This window comes from Pantherophis guttatus, chromosome 3 (genome assembly GCF_059756535.1).
Source record: "Pantherophis guttatus breed Tessera chromosome 3, ASM5975653v1, whole genome shotgun sequence".
Taxonomy (NCBI): Eukaryota; Metazoa; Chordata; class Lepidosauria; order Squamata; family Colubridae; genus Pantherophis; species Pantherophis guttatus.
In genome coordinates this window covers 148,687,731-148,703,942 of record NC_142065.1, presented here as the reverse complement: position 1 = coordinate 148,703,942, position 16,212 = coordinate 148,687,731, and the positions used below count along the sequence as shown (strand labels likewise).

The window sequence follows — 16,212 nt, the reverse complement described above, 5'->3', positions numbered from 1 at the left end:
TTCCCACTATTTATATTAACAACAACAAAAAAAATTTAATCCATTTTGGTCACAAATCATATCTCAAAAGCAGACTTAAATAAGCAAGGTTGCAATTTCTATGTTTTCAGTCTCCAAAAGTTTTTAACTATATGTGGCAAACTACTGGTAAAGCAATATTTAATAGATTTTTCCAAGAATGCTAATTCAAATTAAATCAGGACATAAAATACTGGAGAGGAATGGAGAGTATATAACAGTTAAGTGTATAGTTAGATGCTTTGACATATACTTACTTTATGGTTGATCTCTAGTCTCTGTCGTACCCTGCTTGATTCAGCAGCAGACACGAGAGAAGGTTTAAAAAACTGTGAATGAGTCATTGACCGTGAAACAGGCTTGGGTGTCACAAGCTTCTGAACTGGTGGATAATGAGTTTCAACCTTTAAAATAAGAAATATTCACTGAACCAAAAGCAACCAGAAGAAAGCTAATTCATCACTACACATGTGAAAGCTTTTGCTGCAATTTGTATATATTTAAAATAATTTTGAAATACTTAAAAAAATCCTTATGTCTATTATCAACCACCTCAAGACTCAGAAATAAGGAGTATATAAAATGATAAAATACCTCGTTTTCAAAATCTAAAATTATCTTTAGTTCATTTGCATATTTAATTCAGACGTTAGAAATGTACTCAAAGAAATAGATTAGTGCGCTAAACCTAAACATTTTAATACTTAGAAAACCCAATTAAACTTAATAAGATTTACACCCTAAAACAATGTGCTAGATTAATATAAAATATTGATTAAATTTAAATATGATGCATAGTTATTTAGCCATTTGATCTAGCCATTTCAGCCAATTTTATTAATAAATTATATCAATTTCATTTTACACAAGAAATTATGGACAGTAGACAGCACATTTGCTTTGGCAACAAACCATTAACATACTGGTTCTGGCCAACAATTATTACTGCCAACAATTTATTATACTATGAATAGACAATTCCTTCTTTTTCCACTTAATGACAGGTGGCTGCATCTATCTGACATGTGCCAAAAGGAAAACAGCATCAGTTATCTATCTGACATCTCTTTCAGTTGTCAGTTAGCAAGGAATTAACGTTTCAACACAAAAGTCTACAACCCAGAACTGAAAATAAAATTGTATTTGTTTATACATGGCCAATGCAGCAAAAAAATTGGAAAATTACAAAGTATAAGATGAAATTTACTATATCACGTATGTTAATCTAAAATCTAAATTTCGAACATGAACAGAAGACAGTCTAATGTTGTTTGAGGAATAGAGTATTTGTGAGAATGCTAGAGTTTTCTGAGGGGCTTTTCCCTCTCTGGACCATACTGATCCGACTGTTCCAATTTTCCAGAACAGTCACTGATTCATGGTGTTGGAGTGTGGTTTGGAATGAAAAGAGTTTTATATTTTCAGAAAACAGCTCGAGCATTATTTGAATGGCTGGATCAGTATAGTCCAAAGATACACATGGAAAATATCAGTGTTCCCTGGAGTTTCCATGCCAAATCAGAACATTCTTCTCCTTCCTAATTTCTACTGGAGCCCTATAAGTCCTCTGTCAGATTCCACATAACAGTTCCACATCAAAGAATTAAATAAATTCTGCACAGCTTAAAAATAATGGTAAGGTTTTGTAAATTAACTCACTCTTTTCCTTGATGAATGGAAATTGCTAACATTCAGCACACTGTTTTCCAAAGGCTGAAACATAAAACACAAAAATTAAGTCTTGGGTTTTGAAACTAAGTTTGTCAGGAAATTTCAAAAGTTTGAAAATTAACTTACAGATGACAATGAAGTAGAAACTGAAGAGGGGATTCTTTTAGCATCCTGTTGAATAAGCATGACACTGTTAAATTGCAGGTATAGACATATTTATCAAATGCAATGATAATACATAGATAGTATTGGGTTAGGTACTGAAAATAACTTTTAAAAGAGAGTATTTACTGCTAATGGACTTGATAACTTCTCCAGAGACTGCAATATGCGCCTTGCAGTGGAACTTGTCACTCCATAGGATTGTGCGCTCACTTGCTTGGCTTTCATTTGTCGTCTTATTGGTGTCTGAAAAATCAACACAATCAACATCATAATCCTTATTTTTAATTTTCCTATTATAGCAGACACAGTAATGGTCAGACTGTCTCCTGAATTTCTACAAGTTTGAAAATTTCTACAAGTTTGAGAAAAATCATTATGTTCAGTATGATATAACATAAGACAAGAGAAACCTCTAGCATCTTGGCATAATGAAATAATATAAAGACCTATGGAGTGATGGAATGATGAGAGGGAGGGAGGGAGGATCTGGCATTGAAAAGAGAAGCATCAAAATAGGCAATTATAGTAGTAACCTTCTACTTCACACAATTCTTCCTTTGCCATCATGTGGTAACATGATATTTTAGGAAGAAAAAGGCAACAACCACTGTAGCATTTTCCTTTTAGCTGACTCACAGAGGAGAGGAGGAGACATGGGATCATATTCCATAACCTTTTGCAGATTCTAGAATAACACTTTCAGTAAGATTGTTGAGAAGTATAGTAGAATAAGTTATGAGATGCTATTGTAAAAACCATAATTTGTAGCTTTCACTTTTGTTTTTACTAGGTTTAAACTGAAACATGTTTAGCATTGGTAGGAAAACAATGAAGTTGGAAAACTTTTACTGACATTAAAATCTTTGAATCTTGCCCAGAAGAGAGGGAAATGATGGGAATACATGAGCCTGAAGTTTATGCAATTAATACCAAAACATGACCAAAACAATCAAAAACTAATATATCTCATGCTCCCAATGCTGAATTGTCATTGGAAATATTACATTCCTTAAATACATGTTAAGACAAGAATATGTAGAACTGGTACACAAAACATAGAAATTATTTCCCAACCCTTAGGACTTCCTGAAATCATCAGCATTTATTTACCTGATATGGAGTAATTCGTAGTTTGGACTGCCTTGTTGTTGCAGCTGCACCACCATATGTAGTTTTGCCAGGATAAAATGGAGAATTCCCTAGCTGACTTGCCTTAAGAAATGATGCATTACCAAGTGACTGGAAATACAGAAAGATATTTAATTAGGAAGCTGGAAACACAAGTAATAGGGCTAAAGCAGCTATTATGCAGTACTTACAGGAGAGAGTGCTCCAAAGGCAGACAGATTGAATCCAGGTTTTTTAGAACTATTTGCTAAATGTTGAGGAAGGGAAACAGGTCTTTCACTCTCTGCAGACCACAAAGGTGGCACTGAAGCATTTTTTGAAACTGTTATGTCTAAAAATATACATATAACTGCATCAATATCTTATTATAAAATGCATTTTAAAACAAATATAGTATAGAGAAAACTTTAACCTTGCCCTCTTGATTCCTTTTTTATTTTAGATTATAATTATTACATTAAAAAACATGAGGGTCTGGCACATTGTAAAAATAAATCCTCTAGCACTATTTTTATTTTCAAAAATGCTTCTGGAACCAGAGATATTATTAAAAAATAAAAACAGTGCTTGACTGAATCTCAGCACTTTATTTTGAAGGTAGAAAAAGGTAAGCTAGGATGGTTGCTAGACATGAGTAAAAAGAGTTTTTAATTAAGTAAAACAAAGAACAAAAGAAAAAACACACATTTATATATATACACACACAAAACACTATAGGTCCCAGATAATTTTTTAGTGTTAGTTTAAAAATTACGGTCAAATTAGTTACCTTTATCAGATGCCCTTGAAGAGAAGCCACTTGTAGTTGAGATATTATCGTCTTCATGCTGCGAGGTAGAATCTTTCATTTCTTTTCCAAGTGAAAGTCGAGAATTATTAACTGGAAATGCAGTTGATGTGGATGGTTGAGAGAATGATGATGGGGAATCCAAAATGTTGCAGTTAACATGACTCCGATGAAGAGAGGGACGTGTTAAAATATCTGTGAAATTTAAGCTGGATCTACTTGTTGATGGCTCTAAAGAGAAAGAAAGAAAATCGCATAACTATCTGAAGTAGCAAGCATGGGTAGAAAAAGATTAAGGACAATTTCATATCAGTAGCCAATCTTCTGTAAAGGTGATGTAGAGGGGAAAAAAGGAAAACCCAAGAAAATTTTAAATTATTTATAAAGGATACTAAATAATAAACATTGCCTACTTCATACTATACTTCAATTTTTCCATTCCTCTCTGGCTCCAAAAATTGAAAGGAAATTTTATGAGAATAGCTATTATATTTCTGCCAAGAATTATACTATTATAACAAAACTATTGTATATAAAGAACGAATAAAAAGATTCTTTTTCAACACTGCCCTGCAGCATAGAATTTAAATAATTTTAAAAGACTAATACACAATATAAGCTATTCTAAATGCCCAGTAGGTTGTACATTCAATTGAGTTATTGAGTGATTAGATTTTTAAAAATATTATTTATGAGTAATTCTATACCTGCCTTTTCTCTTATATAAGCATTTAAAGCAGCTTACAAGCATTGCAATACAAATTATATAACATTTTTAAAATTTATTTATCATATTTATATAGACGCCCATCTCACATGAAAGTAAGTGACTCAGGGTATCCTACAGTATATCATTATAATAGACACACAGACAAGACAAACACATACATACAATCAGTCATAATTAAAAAATAACTATAAAAAAGGCACACAAAACAGGAAGGGATATTAACCACAGAAAAATCTCCCAGGTTTCACAAGACCAGATAACATCTAGGTTTTGAGGGACTTGCAGAATGCTGAGAGGAATGGAGCTAACCTCATTTTGGCTGTGGGAAGCTGGACGCAGGGATTGCCATTGCTAAGTGGCATGGTTATGTTTTACAAACACATCGCTTAACAACAAAAATTCTGGTTCTAGTTGCTGTTTTGAGGACTCCTTGTACTATTTTCTCTTTCCAGTAATCTTAAGGTATATTGAAACATCCAAAGATATAGTGGAAATAGGAAGGTCCATTATGCTTCACGTTGAAGCAAAGAACTATCAGTTCCGACAACTGATTAAGTGAAAAATAGTTGAAATAGGAAATGATAAACTCAACAATTGTTGTTGCTTTTAAAATTTACATTCAAACCATTTATTTAACTGGAAGAGTAGAATAATGAGAAATAAATTTTCCAATTTAGTTTGGACTACAGATATACCTTTTTGTGTAAAAGGAGGATGAGCTAATTTCTTGTTACCTATCAACTTCAATTTTACAGTAAGCTATTTTTTACGATTAGAGCAGGGGTGGGTTCTACTTACCTTTACTACCAGTTCGCAGCGGGGCCACGCCCGTGTGCTCACTCTTCTGCGCATGCGCAGAAGTGTTTTGATGATGTTGGGGTCGGTGGGCGGAGCCTCCCAACGGTTTTACTACCAGTTCTATAGAACCGGGGGCAACCCACCACTGGATTAGAGGACATTGTGTGTGCAGACTTCTGATAATGGCAATTAATGATACTATTGGCAAGTATTGATATAGGAGTACATTTCTATTTAAAACTCAAGTCAACTAACATATAGGCCAAATTTCTTTGTTTACTTCTTGGCATAGAATGAATTGGACATTTAAATCTACCAAATAATTATTCTGATTAAATAATGAATACAAAAATGTACAAGTCAAGAAAGGACCTAGCGGTCTTACTATCTTCTTCTGTTGCTTAATAAAATGTTGGTCATAAAAAGTAGTTTATGGTAATGATTATTAAATTAAATTAAATGAGATCTGCCATTGAATTTAATCTGATCATCTTGGAAGGCATTTAAGAGTATAAAAATGCTAGCAATTATATAAAAAGCATTCCATAATATGAGCCTGAAAATTTAGCAAAATCTTTATCATAATTCATGATGTTTGGAGAAAATTTGCAATGTTATTGATTACCCTTATTAATTGATTAATAAAATAAACAAACCCACCTCCTAAAGTAATTCTGGTTGGCTCAGGAGTGATTCGACCATCTATCTCAAGAGCATTTTCAGTGATATCATCTGCAAAGGCAGGATGGTAGTTTATATCCCCCTCCAGATTTCTTTGCTCATTTGGAGATGTCTCTTCATTTTGTGTAAAGTATCTTTGAAGCCAAGTTGGAACAATGTTTTTTATAGATTCCTTCACAATAGTCATAATTCCCTATTGAAAATAAAGAAAACACAGTTGTAAATTGGAAGCTTTATTACATAGTTCAGACGACTAAACTACAAAAGTTCCTTTAGTTAACAGCTATTTGTAGTAGTGCCAAGAAACCTGAGGCAGCAAATCCAAAATTATTTCCTAAACATCTTTAGCAGTCTGTTACATTTTTTATCCAAACAATGTTTCAAATTCTGCCATACCTATAAAGATTTTTCAACAGCGAACACAGAAATGTACAGAACAATTCCTCATCATAATTATTTATTATATTTATATTTGACCCTTCTTTCGGGAACTTAAGTTACCATATATACCATTCCTTTCTCTTATTTTATCTCCCAACTCTATGTGGTAGCATGACTGGTATAAATGCACCAGGTAACTTTCATGGTTCACTAAATGTGTCTCCCTATTCCTAGTCCAATGCCTAAGCCACTACACTGTTAGATACATATTATTTCCTCTCATTCTTAAGAATTGGGAAGAATAATGGTATTTCCCATAGCGAGATAACTTCAAACTCAATGATATTTTTATGGATCGTCTTTCTTCCTCTCTGTAATAGTATGGGGAGGGTGAATTTTTGCTTCTGCTTTTAATATGCTAAACAAAAAGACTTTGGAACTCTTTTGGGTTCAAGTTTGCGATAGGAGTTAAGATTCCTTTTGGGGATTCCATTTAGTCAGCATAATTTCAAAACTTATTTCCCACAGCCCTCCTCAATATCTTGGAACCATGGCAATCTGCCTATATTTGAAAAAGACATAATACATGATCAAGAATAAGTTTGTGATTTAGAACGGAAACATGTTGAAATATTTTGCTGGCCATTATAGTCAGATTGTGAAAAATGAATGCTGCATTTCTTAGTAGACTACTGAGTTTATGAATTTGTTTAGTTCATCCTACCATATTTCCCATTTCTATTTATTAATTCTAGTATGGGCTATTGATACTGAGGAATGTTATATGCTAAAGATTTTAAACAATATTGCCCCCCCCCACACACACATAAAAAACTGTTTCATGACACAAAGCCATTTTTGTTCACTGAAAAAAGACACACATCTTCATTTAAGTAACCCTCTGCTCTAAATGAAACTTTTAAAAACATCAGAATATTTCTATATTTCTTTCCCTGACTTCATATGGGTGGGATACTTGTTTACCTGGCTTTGACTTATCTCTCAAGGGAAGCCTGCTTGTATCCCAGCTAGTATCTCTTTTAGTAGCAAATGAACATGTTTTTGTTTAAACAGTATATTTTTGTTAATTCAAAATTTATTTAAGTTAACAGTTAATATATATTTAGCTATATAATTATATTTAGCAGTTAATATAAGTTTTATATTAATAAAAATTAAAATGAAAGTGACCTTCACAAGATATTAAATATTAAAAGAGAAAGTGGGCCTCCACAGGCAGGGAGTTACAGGTTCTCATCTATGTCCCCATTAATGGCTTCTCAGATATTGACAGAATGAATTCAATTTAAGCATATTCAGAAGATGGTCCTCAAGATATTTTATTCCTGTTTATGCTTTAGATCAGGGGTCAGCAACCTGTGGCTCTGGAGCCGCATGTGGCTCTTTCACCCCTCTTCTGCGGCTCCCTGTCATTCAAAATATGCATCACAACCACCAGTGTACGACACCAGCCGACACGCTATTTATCGAGCTTTTCAACCCCCGGTAGGCCAACCATGGATAAATCCAAGAAAAGAAAAGTTTCAGAAGAAAACAGAACATTTAATTCAACTTCATATGCTAGTTTTGTGGCCGCTCAAGAAATAGTCAGGCATGGGAAGGGTTTTGTGGCTCCCGGTGTTTTCTTTTCTGTGGGAAATGGGTCCAAATGGCTCTTTGAGTGTTTAAGGTTGCAGACCCCTGCTTTAGATGCATTAATTTTAGGAACTAAGCAATCACATGCATATGCTGCCCAAAACCATCTCTAATAAAAAATATTAAATTGAAAAACCTTTTGAAATAAGTATTTTACTGATCAGTGCAAATATAGCCTAAATAAGGTTCTTATGGGAAAGAGACAATGGCCAACCCACTCCTAAGAAACACTCCCTTAACCCAGATGATTATATAAATTACTGCCCAGAAACGAATCACCACTTTTGGGGTAAGATGCTTGAGATGATGTTGTTTGTACAGTTGTAGATTTTTAAAAAAACATCCACTATCTCAATCTTTTATAGTCTGGCTTTAGGCTTGGTTGATGGCCAGAATCAGCCATAGAACCCTTACAGATGATCTTTTGTGGGAGAAAGACAGAAGCAATGTGGCCCTATTGATTCATGAGGTACATCTGATACCATCATTCTTTGCAGATTATCTGGAGGAAAGCAGTTTATCTTCTAGGACAGGATTTATAAATAAATAAATAAATTCAGAACAGATGGTTTTGGTTGTGCTTGTAGATGAATTGTGGCAGAGCCAGGTTACAAATGGTGATCACATGACCTTAGGAAGTGCAATTGTCAGGGATGCATGCCAGTTGCTAAGCACCCAAATTTTGATCACATGACTATGGGGATGCTTTAATGGTTACAAGTGTGAAAACTAGTCTTAAGTCACTTTTTTCAGTGCTGTTGTAACTTTGAAGAGTTACTAAACAAATGGTTGTAAGTCAAGGATTACCTGTATTGCAACATGCTTTAAGTAGGAGCGCCCTTGTAAACCCCCCAGAATGCAGCAATGCAAGCAGTGGCATGCCTTGGATTGCTTGTGTAACACTCCTACTTCCTAAGCTGCATGAGTGCAAGCTTGCTTCCAGGTTATTTTCTATAAGCGTCTATGTGATATAGAGCCTGATAACTTGAGGAACCACCTATCACCATAATATCCATCTGGCCATTTGATATAGTAAAGTTGATGTGCTCTGTGTTCCTCTCTAAACAATGCTATCAGAAGTACACCTTCTCTGTCACTGCACTTGTCCTCTGGAATGAGGTTCCCTCTGAGATTTGGATTTTGAGTATCCAAAATATCCTGCTGGTGTTTCAGAAGGTCTTAAAGATCTACCTCTTTGCCCAGGTTTTTGGCTAATGTGATTCAAGTCCTTCCAAGTAACATATGAGTGTTTTAATTATTATTGCCTAGTTCCGTTACCTTTATGCTCCTTTGCCTTTATTAATATACCCCGTTTTTCCCAAAACATCCCCTTTTGAGCACATGGCAATAAGGCCAAGCACTTATTTCAGGGTTCAAAAAAATATAAGATAGGGTCTTATTTTCGGGGAAACGTGGTAATTATTTTTTTGTGTTTTTACTTTGTACAAATTTTAACAATCCTGGATAATTTATTAGTTGCTGGTACCCTGCTACAATATACTTGACTTCTATTTCCAAGAAAGGTCTCTCAATGGGTTAAACCTTTGCACTATAGAGGCTTACTGGAGCTACCACAAGGCACTATTTTATACCCAATGCTATCTAACATCTATAAAAATTAACTGGAGGGAGTTATCAAGAATTTTAGGGCAATAGATGAAATGAATCTATTGATGACACTCAGCTATCCTTCTTCAAAGTAATAGCAAAAGTGATGCACCTCCTGAACTAAGTCTCTGGATGAAATAATGAGCTGGGCACACAATAAACTGAGATTGAATCTGAGAATGAGATCCTGTGTGCAGGTTATTCCAGGATAAGAGTTTTTGTTTTAAATGTGATTGAAATTCCTACCAAAAGGATAAATATGTAGTTTAGAGATGTTCTGGTAGTCAATTATGAAGTATCACTAGATACCTGAGGGATCCCCATGAACAGGAAGATCTTTTACTAATTTCAGATAATATGCCAACCACCACAGATCAGAGTACTTGACACATCTCCCTTCCTATTAGAGACTTGGTCAGCTACTCATGGATAATAAGGAAGAGTCTACTGCCTATAACAAGGTTGGCACGCTACTATCTTGTAGTTACTTGATAGCATGATTTTTATATCCTGGAGTGAAATCCAAAAAAAACATTTTAAGGTGTGTAAGGAACATTAAGAGCCCTGGTGGCGCAGCAGACTAAAGCACTGTTATTAACATCAGCTGCCTGCAATTATTGCAAGTTCAAATCTCACCAGGCTCAAGGTTGACTCAGCCTTCCATCCTTTCTAAGGTAGGTAAAATGAGGACCCGGATTGTGGGGGCAATAAGCTGACTTTATATAAATATACAAAAGTATGAAGGCTATTGCTTAACGCATTGTAAGCCGCCCTGAGTCTCCGGAGAAGGGCGGCATATAAATCAAATTTTTTAAAAAAAACATACTAGTGGCCTCTCTTCACCTAGGTTCTCTCAGTTGAATGCTGACCATTTTTAGTAAATATGTTACATATACTTATAGGAAATGTTACATATACATGTAGGAAATAAATATCACTCTCAGTAAGTTAAAACCAACTAGCTTTAAATAAATACATTGGATCTATATCAAAAGCAATCTAAACTTCCCATGAAGTAGATGCAAATCCATCAAACTCTATAAAATTGTATGTGCATATTTAATTTGACTTTGGGTCCATTGGAACTGACTAATGTGTTCCACTATCTTCAAGAGACCTAAATTAAACCTCATAGGAGGAAACCAGTATCTGTAACCTTTGTGGCAGACTCTACATAGTATTTTTTTCCTGCTAACTATATTTAATAATTAACATGTAAGAAATATTTCTTATAACATGATTATTGCCTATGTATTTCAAAAATATGCTATGCATTTCAAAATGAATTATTCTTAAAATCAGGTTATAATTCTATGAAATAAATAAATAATTTTGAGTTTTTACTGGGACTTTTTCCTCTGGAAATTTGCAAAAATGTACAGGTAGTCCTCGACTTATGACCACAATAGAGTCCAAATTTTCTGTTCCTAAGTGAGACATTTGCTAAGTGAGTTTTGTCCCATTTTACAACCTTTCTTGTTGCAGTTAAGTGAATCACTGCAGTTGATAAATTAGTAACAAGGTGTTAAGTGAATCTAGCTTCCACATTTATTCTGCTTATCAGGTCACAAAAGGTGATCACATAATCCCAGGACACTCCAACCCTCATAAATATGAATCAGTTGCCAAGTGTTTGAATTGAACATGAGGGATGTGCAATGGTTGTGTGAAAAACTGTCATAAATCACTTTTTTCAGTGTCGTCGTAACTTTGAACAGTCACTAAATTGAACTGATGTAAGTTGAGGACTACATGTATTCATGAATTTGTTTTCTTCCCAATAAAAGTAACATCTAAATAATAATAAAGGTAACATTTGAATTACAGTTCATAAAGTTAAATTCATAGGGAAAAAATCCTAGACTTCAAACCAAATATTAGCCTAAAACAGATCAATTAAGAAAACTGCATAATAATGAAACAGGCATAAACTGTTAATTGTTGTATAAAGATTTCAGAGATTGTAATGATGACAGGATATGAGACAGAAAGCTGTCTCATATCAAATCAAGCCAACAACTGGTCAATCTAATCCAGCACTTCTGACAGGTCGCTATTAGCGCTCCAAGGCTTTAGGTGAGATTTTTTTCCAGGCCTACTTAGAAACATCAGAAAACTGAATCTAGGACTTTGTATGCAAGCATGAGTCGTACTGTTGAGCTCTGGTACTTCCAATTATAATAAACAGCATGTGTGCATTGACAAGATATATATAAAAAAGTAACACAGTAGTCAGTTCCTGATGATTAAATACATTAAATAATGGTAATAAAGAAAATAATTGCAAAGGAAGAGATATGTTCCTCTAGTAATTATGTAATTGGAATCCAGGAAAAAGACTCTTACCAAATTCTTCATAGTATATAGTTTTTAATCTTTTACATAATTATTTAATTTACTCATAACTCCTGTCAGTCACATTTTTAAAAAAACAAAGTAGAAATTGGATAGACCAGGCCTGCCAATTAAATTCAAATGGACAACTAAATTATTTTTGTTAAATCAGGTTAAATGTTTCAATTTAGACCACCCACACACAATAAATAGCTCTAGTTTACAAATCAGCATTATTCATTTATCAACACAATGAATAAAAAAAGTCATGTCCATATATTTTAACACAATAAATATAACTCAGAACTCTATAAGATATTCAAGATATTCATTTGAATTTAATTTGTTTTTGGATATGCAAAGCCCATTTAGTGGTTTATGCCCCCCCCAATCTTTTAAAAACGGCACAAAATCGGTTTGCTTTCATTAAATCTGAAAACCAAAACCTACTTCGCAGATTACAATTACTAGGCTGCGTCTTCTTTTGATAGAACTACCTTAATCGGATTTATATTTTTTTAAAACAAAAACAAAAAACTCCACCCCACCTACCAATGAAATCAAACCAATTCCGGCGATCAGTGTGTACTATAACGCACACGGGATTTTTTTTTTTTTTTTGGCCCTATACCACGTGCAAGAAAGGTTTTTGCACAAACAAAAAGGGGGTTAAAAAAAAAGAAAAAAGTGCCAAGGGGAAAAATGATGTCAGCCTCGACCGCCTTCTTAAAAGCGGGTCAAATCCGCAGAAAAGCGGGAAAAAGTGATCGCGAGGAGGCCTGTTCTCTCTCTCTCTCTCCTCCTTCGTGCTATCCCATCACCCCTGAGGGGAATCCCTTTTCCCGCAGGCTTCTCCATTCCCCGGCTTTTAACGTTCCACAGCAGTACGTGGAATTATTAACCATTCTAATTGTTTCCCTCACGATCTTTCTCTCTCTCACACACGCACGCACGCTCCTTCGCTCGGGGCCTTTTTCTCCCCGTCCTCTCACTGAGGGGGCAGGAAGAAAGAAAGAAAAAAAAGAGAGAGAGAAGAGCCCCCCCCCACCCGCGGCTCATTCGACTCCCGGCGCTCGTAGCCCGTCCAGCCAGAACGTGGCCTGGCTCCCTCTCAGGCCGACTTCCACCCCCACCCGGGGCGGGGGAAAGCGCGTGAGTGAGCTTCCCCGGCAGTTCCGGGGGCCGACGGTGGCTTCCTCTTCCCTCCTCCTTTCGCCCCCCCCTCCCTCCCTCCCTCCCTTCCCGCCGTCCCCACGGATTCCATTCTCCCGCGGCGGCCTTCTCACCTGCTTGTTTCTTGGATAAGGCTTCGAGGAGGCCGCTGCCAGATGATACCGTCGCGTCCGGATCTTTCCGCCGCCCCCGCCGACTCCGCTCTCCCCTGAATCCATGTTGGTACTTGTTCCGAGTCTCCCACCCACCCACCCTCCCTCGGCGCGCGGCGCAAACACAGGCAAGGCCCGGCCTGGCCCGGCCTGCCCCCACCCCCACCCCCACCCGCCGCGCGGGCTCCCCTCTCACACTCTCCCCCCTCCCTCCTCCTCCTCCTCTTCTTCCTCTCGCCCCCAATCCTGTTCTGTGCTGTCACTGTCTCTATGGCGATGCCTCGCACCACGCAGCCGGCCTCGCGCCCTCACAGGATGCCTCCCTTTAGATTTGGCTGGCGCGCGCGCGCGCCGAATCCGTCCCTACCGCCCCACTTTCTCCTCCCTTTCCACCCCCCCCTCCACCCTTTCCCGTCACCGTCTAGCTTGTTCGAGGTTTCCCCCTCCTTCCTTCTCTCCCGACCAACCAGAGGGCACGCATCGGCACCGATTTTCGTCACCAAGCAGCGACTCCTCTGGTGCATCATCCCGCGTTGAACGCCAAGCTCTAGTGGGAAATGTAGTTTTTGAGAGGGGCTGCGCAGAAACAGAGTTATCGACCTGACTTCTGCGATTACCAATGAAGCGCTAGGCGCCGGTGACGCAATCTCGCGATACGTTCTTGTAGGAGAGCTTGGCGCTTGATATTCTGAAACTAAAAGTCATTTTTGTTTCTTTTTGTTTCATCGCCAGCCTAGTGAGGTTCTCTTGTGCTGTCACTCTTAGGAATAGAGGCCCTAACTCTGAAGGCATAATCGGTCGGTCCTCTTTGAAACTATCCTTCCAATACACTTTTGAAGATCTTTATTATCCTAGTGGTTTACCTACCTGGTAGATAAAAACGGAGGGATCGTTTATCTAAATGCTTTTGATTGCGGTGTTAGGAGTTAGCAAGGCATTTCCTAGGGGGGTATGAAGTTCTCTAGCTCTCAACTATTTTTCTACTGGTTAAGAGAAACTAAAGATGGGCAAATGATTCCTTCCGCGAAGGTTCTTTGTGTAGAACGCCTGGTCTGTGCATAGATGGTTATGTGTTTTTAATACGTGCCTGGAAATGAAATTGGGTTGTTTTGTGTGGAATAAAAGCCAACGTTGATGGGATTCCTTGATGATAAAGCATGCAGACATAAACATAGAAGTGTTACCTAAATTAGGCAACAACCAGTTTTGTTCCAGTTCCGCCTTCTTCTCCAGCTTGGTAAGTGTGCTGGATGGGCCTTATTCCTACTGCTGAATATCATGAGCTCGTTGCTCAACCTGAGCCTGCTAACACATCCCAGAAAGATTTTAACTTGGACCAAGTTGGTTACTTTAAATCATGGGGATAGCCCAAGTCAGGAGAATAAGTATGGGAGCAATCATAGAACAAGGAAGCTGGGAAGGTAGCAGGGATGGACAAGGCCAATCGATGAGATTGTACGATGTGAATCCATACATGGAATCCATAGTAGGCACAGTGAGGAAGGTAGAAAGGGAGGAAAGATGGTGGAACAGGGAGACTGCCACAAAAACCATGGAAAGCAGGAGAGGGAATGATAGAACGGCCCTAGTTGCCCTGTAAATACACTCCGGAATCTTGTCTATGGACAAGAATCGAAGGAACTTCTTGGATAAGAAGTGAAACTTTTTTTAAAACAGAAAAAAATCGTTACTTTTTCGAAAAAGCATCTTTGGGACTCTCAAATCTTGTTTCAGTCAAAATCTGGGCGCCTGCAATGACTGAAATTTGTTTCAGAATGAAACATTTCCCATTTGTGCACATTCCAATCTTCTATTGGAAGAATTGCTTAGAAAGTGATATATTTAAAGTCTAAAGGATGATAAATATCTTTTAAGAGTACCTTAGAAAGTGATATCTTTATCAAAGAGTACCCATGTTCTACTGATTTCCTCCAATATTATCACATTGAGCACATGTATATAAATTGAATAAATAATAAATTTACTAGTGTAATTTGTATAAATAGTACTGCAATAGATAGTTTGGAGGGATGATCTAATATCTAAATGTGTCCTGAAGATAATATTACATATTTAACAACAAAACCACAATTGAGAACCTTTTACAACTAGCCACAATTGTGTAGTACTGTGATCTATAATATGATCTGAGATTCATCAAAGTACTATAAATTAGTACCGAAATTCTAGATAAATAACATGTACTGTATCATTGCTTTATTGAATATAGAGTCAACATTCATTTTTTAAAAAAAATTTCAGTCAAAGGTTTCCATAATTTGATCAGTCAGTGGTTAGTCTGGAGATTTTGGGCCACCACTATTTACATAACTGCCTCAATTTATTGATACTTTAGGACTGCCTTGCATAAATTTCTCACTTTAGTTCATACCACATAGGTTAAAATCAGGACTCTAGCACAGCCATTCCCAGCATACAACATTTCTTCTGCTTCACCTATTCTGTGTATATAGAACCATGGTTTGTACTTCATGACCTACCATACCTTTAGACTGTCTACATCAGTTAAACTTCTGTAAATGGATGGAAAACATTTTCCTGTAAATTTGCCATCTGTACATTCCAACGTTCCTTGTACTTTTCATTTTCTCCAAATGTAACATCTCATTAAAACCCAGAAGCTTCATTTTTGCCCCATTTATTCAGAGCTTGATTCAGACCATGGACAGCATTGTTTTCTATAATAATGATTTCTGCTTAATATACTCCCAGGTACACTACTCTCGTTCAGGTTTTATGTGCACTCATGAACTCTTGGCACTGGAGAATACAAGAATGATTTAGAAATCTTTTGCTTTTACCCTGGGGTGCCACCTCCCAGAGTATTGCATTTCTTTTTGGGAGGAGCAATTTTGTCAGATGAGCACACATGGGAAGAGTTAGTTTTGTTTCCCAATTTCTATACTAAT

The 16,212-nt window shown here is 36.7% G+C and overlaps 1 protein-coding gene across 2 annotated transcripts in view; it reads right to left on the bottom strand.

Moving 5' to 3' along the window:
- The window catches only part of NUP153 (nucleoporin 153), a 38,992-nt gene extending 25,532 nt beyond the window's left edge, over window positions 1-13,460 (bottom strand). For both annotated transcript variants that reach the window (XM_034429186.3, XM_034429187.3), the window contains exons 1-9: window positions 13,244-13,460; window positions 5,958-6,171; window positions 3,752-4,000; window positions 3,174-3,313; window positions 2,965-3,093; window positions 1,981-2,097; window positions 1,816-1,860; window positions 1,678-1,731; window positions 276-422 (exon numbers count right to left, since the gene is read on the bottom strand). In XM_034429186.3, coding sequence (XP_034285077.2) covers window positions 276-422; window positions 1,678-1,731; window positions 1,816-1,860; window positions 1,981-2,097; window positions 2,965-3,093; window positions 3,174-3,313; window positions 3,752-4,000; window positions 5,958-6,171; window positions 13,244-13,348 — 1,200 coding nt within the window. In that variant the 5' untranslated portion in view covers window positions 13,349-13,460. The remainder of the gene's footprint in view (window positions 1-275; window positions 423-1,677; window positions 1,732-1,815; window positions 1,861-1,980; window positions 2,098-2,964; window positions 3,094-3,173; window positions 3,314-3,751; window positions 4,001-5,957; window positions 6,172-13,243) is intronic.
- Between the last annotated feature and the right edge of the window lie 2,752 nt (window positions 13,461-16,212).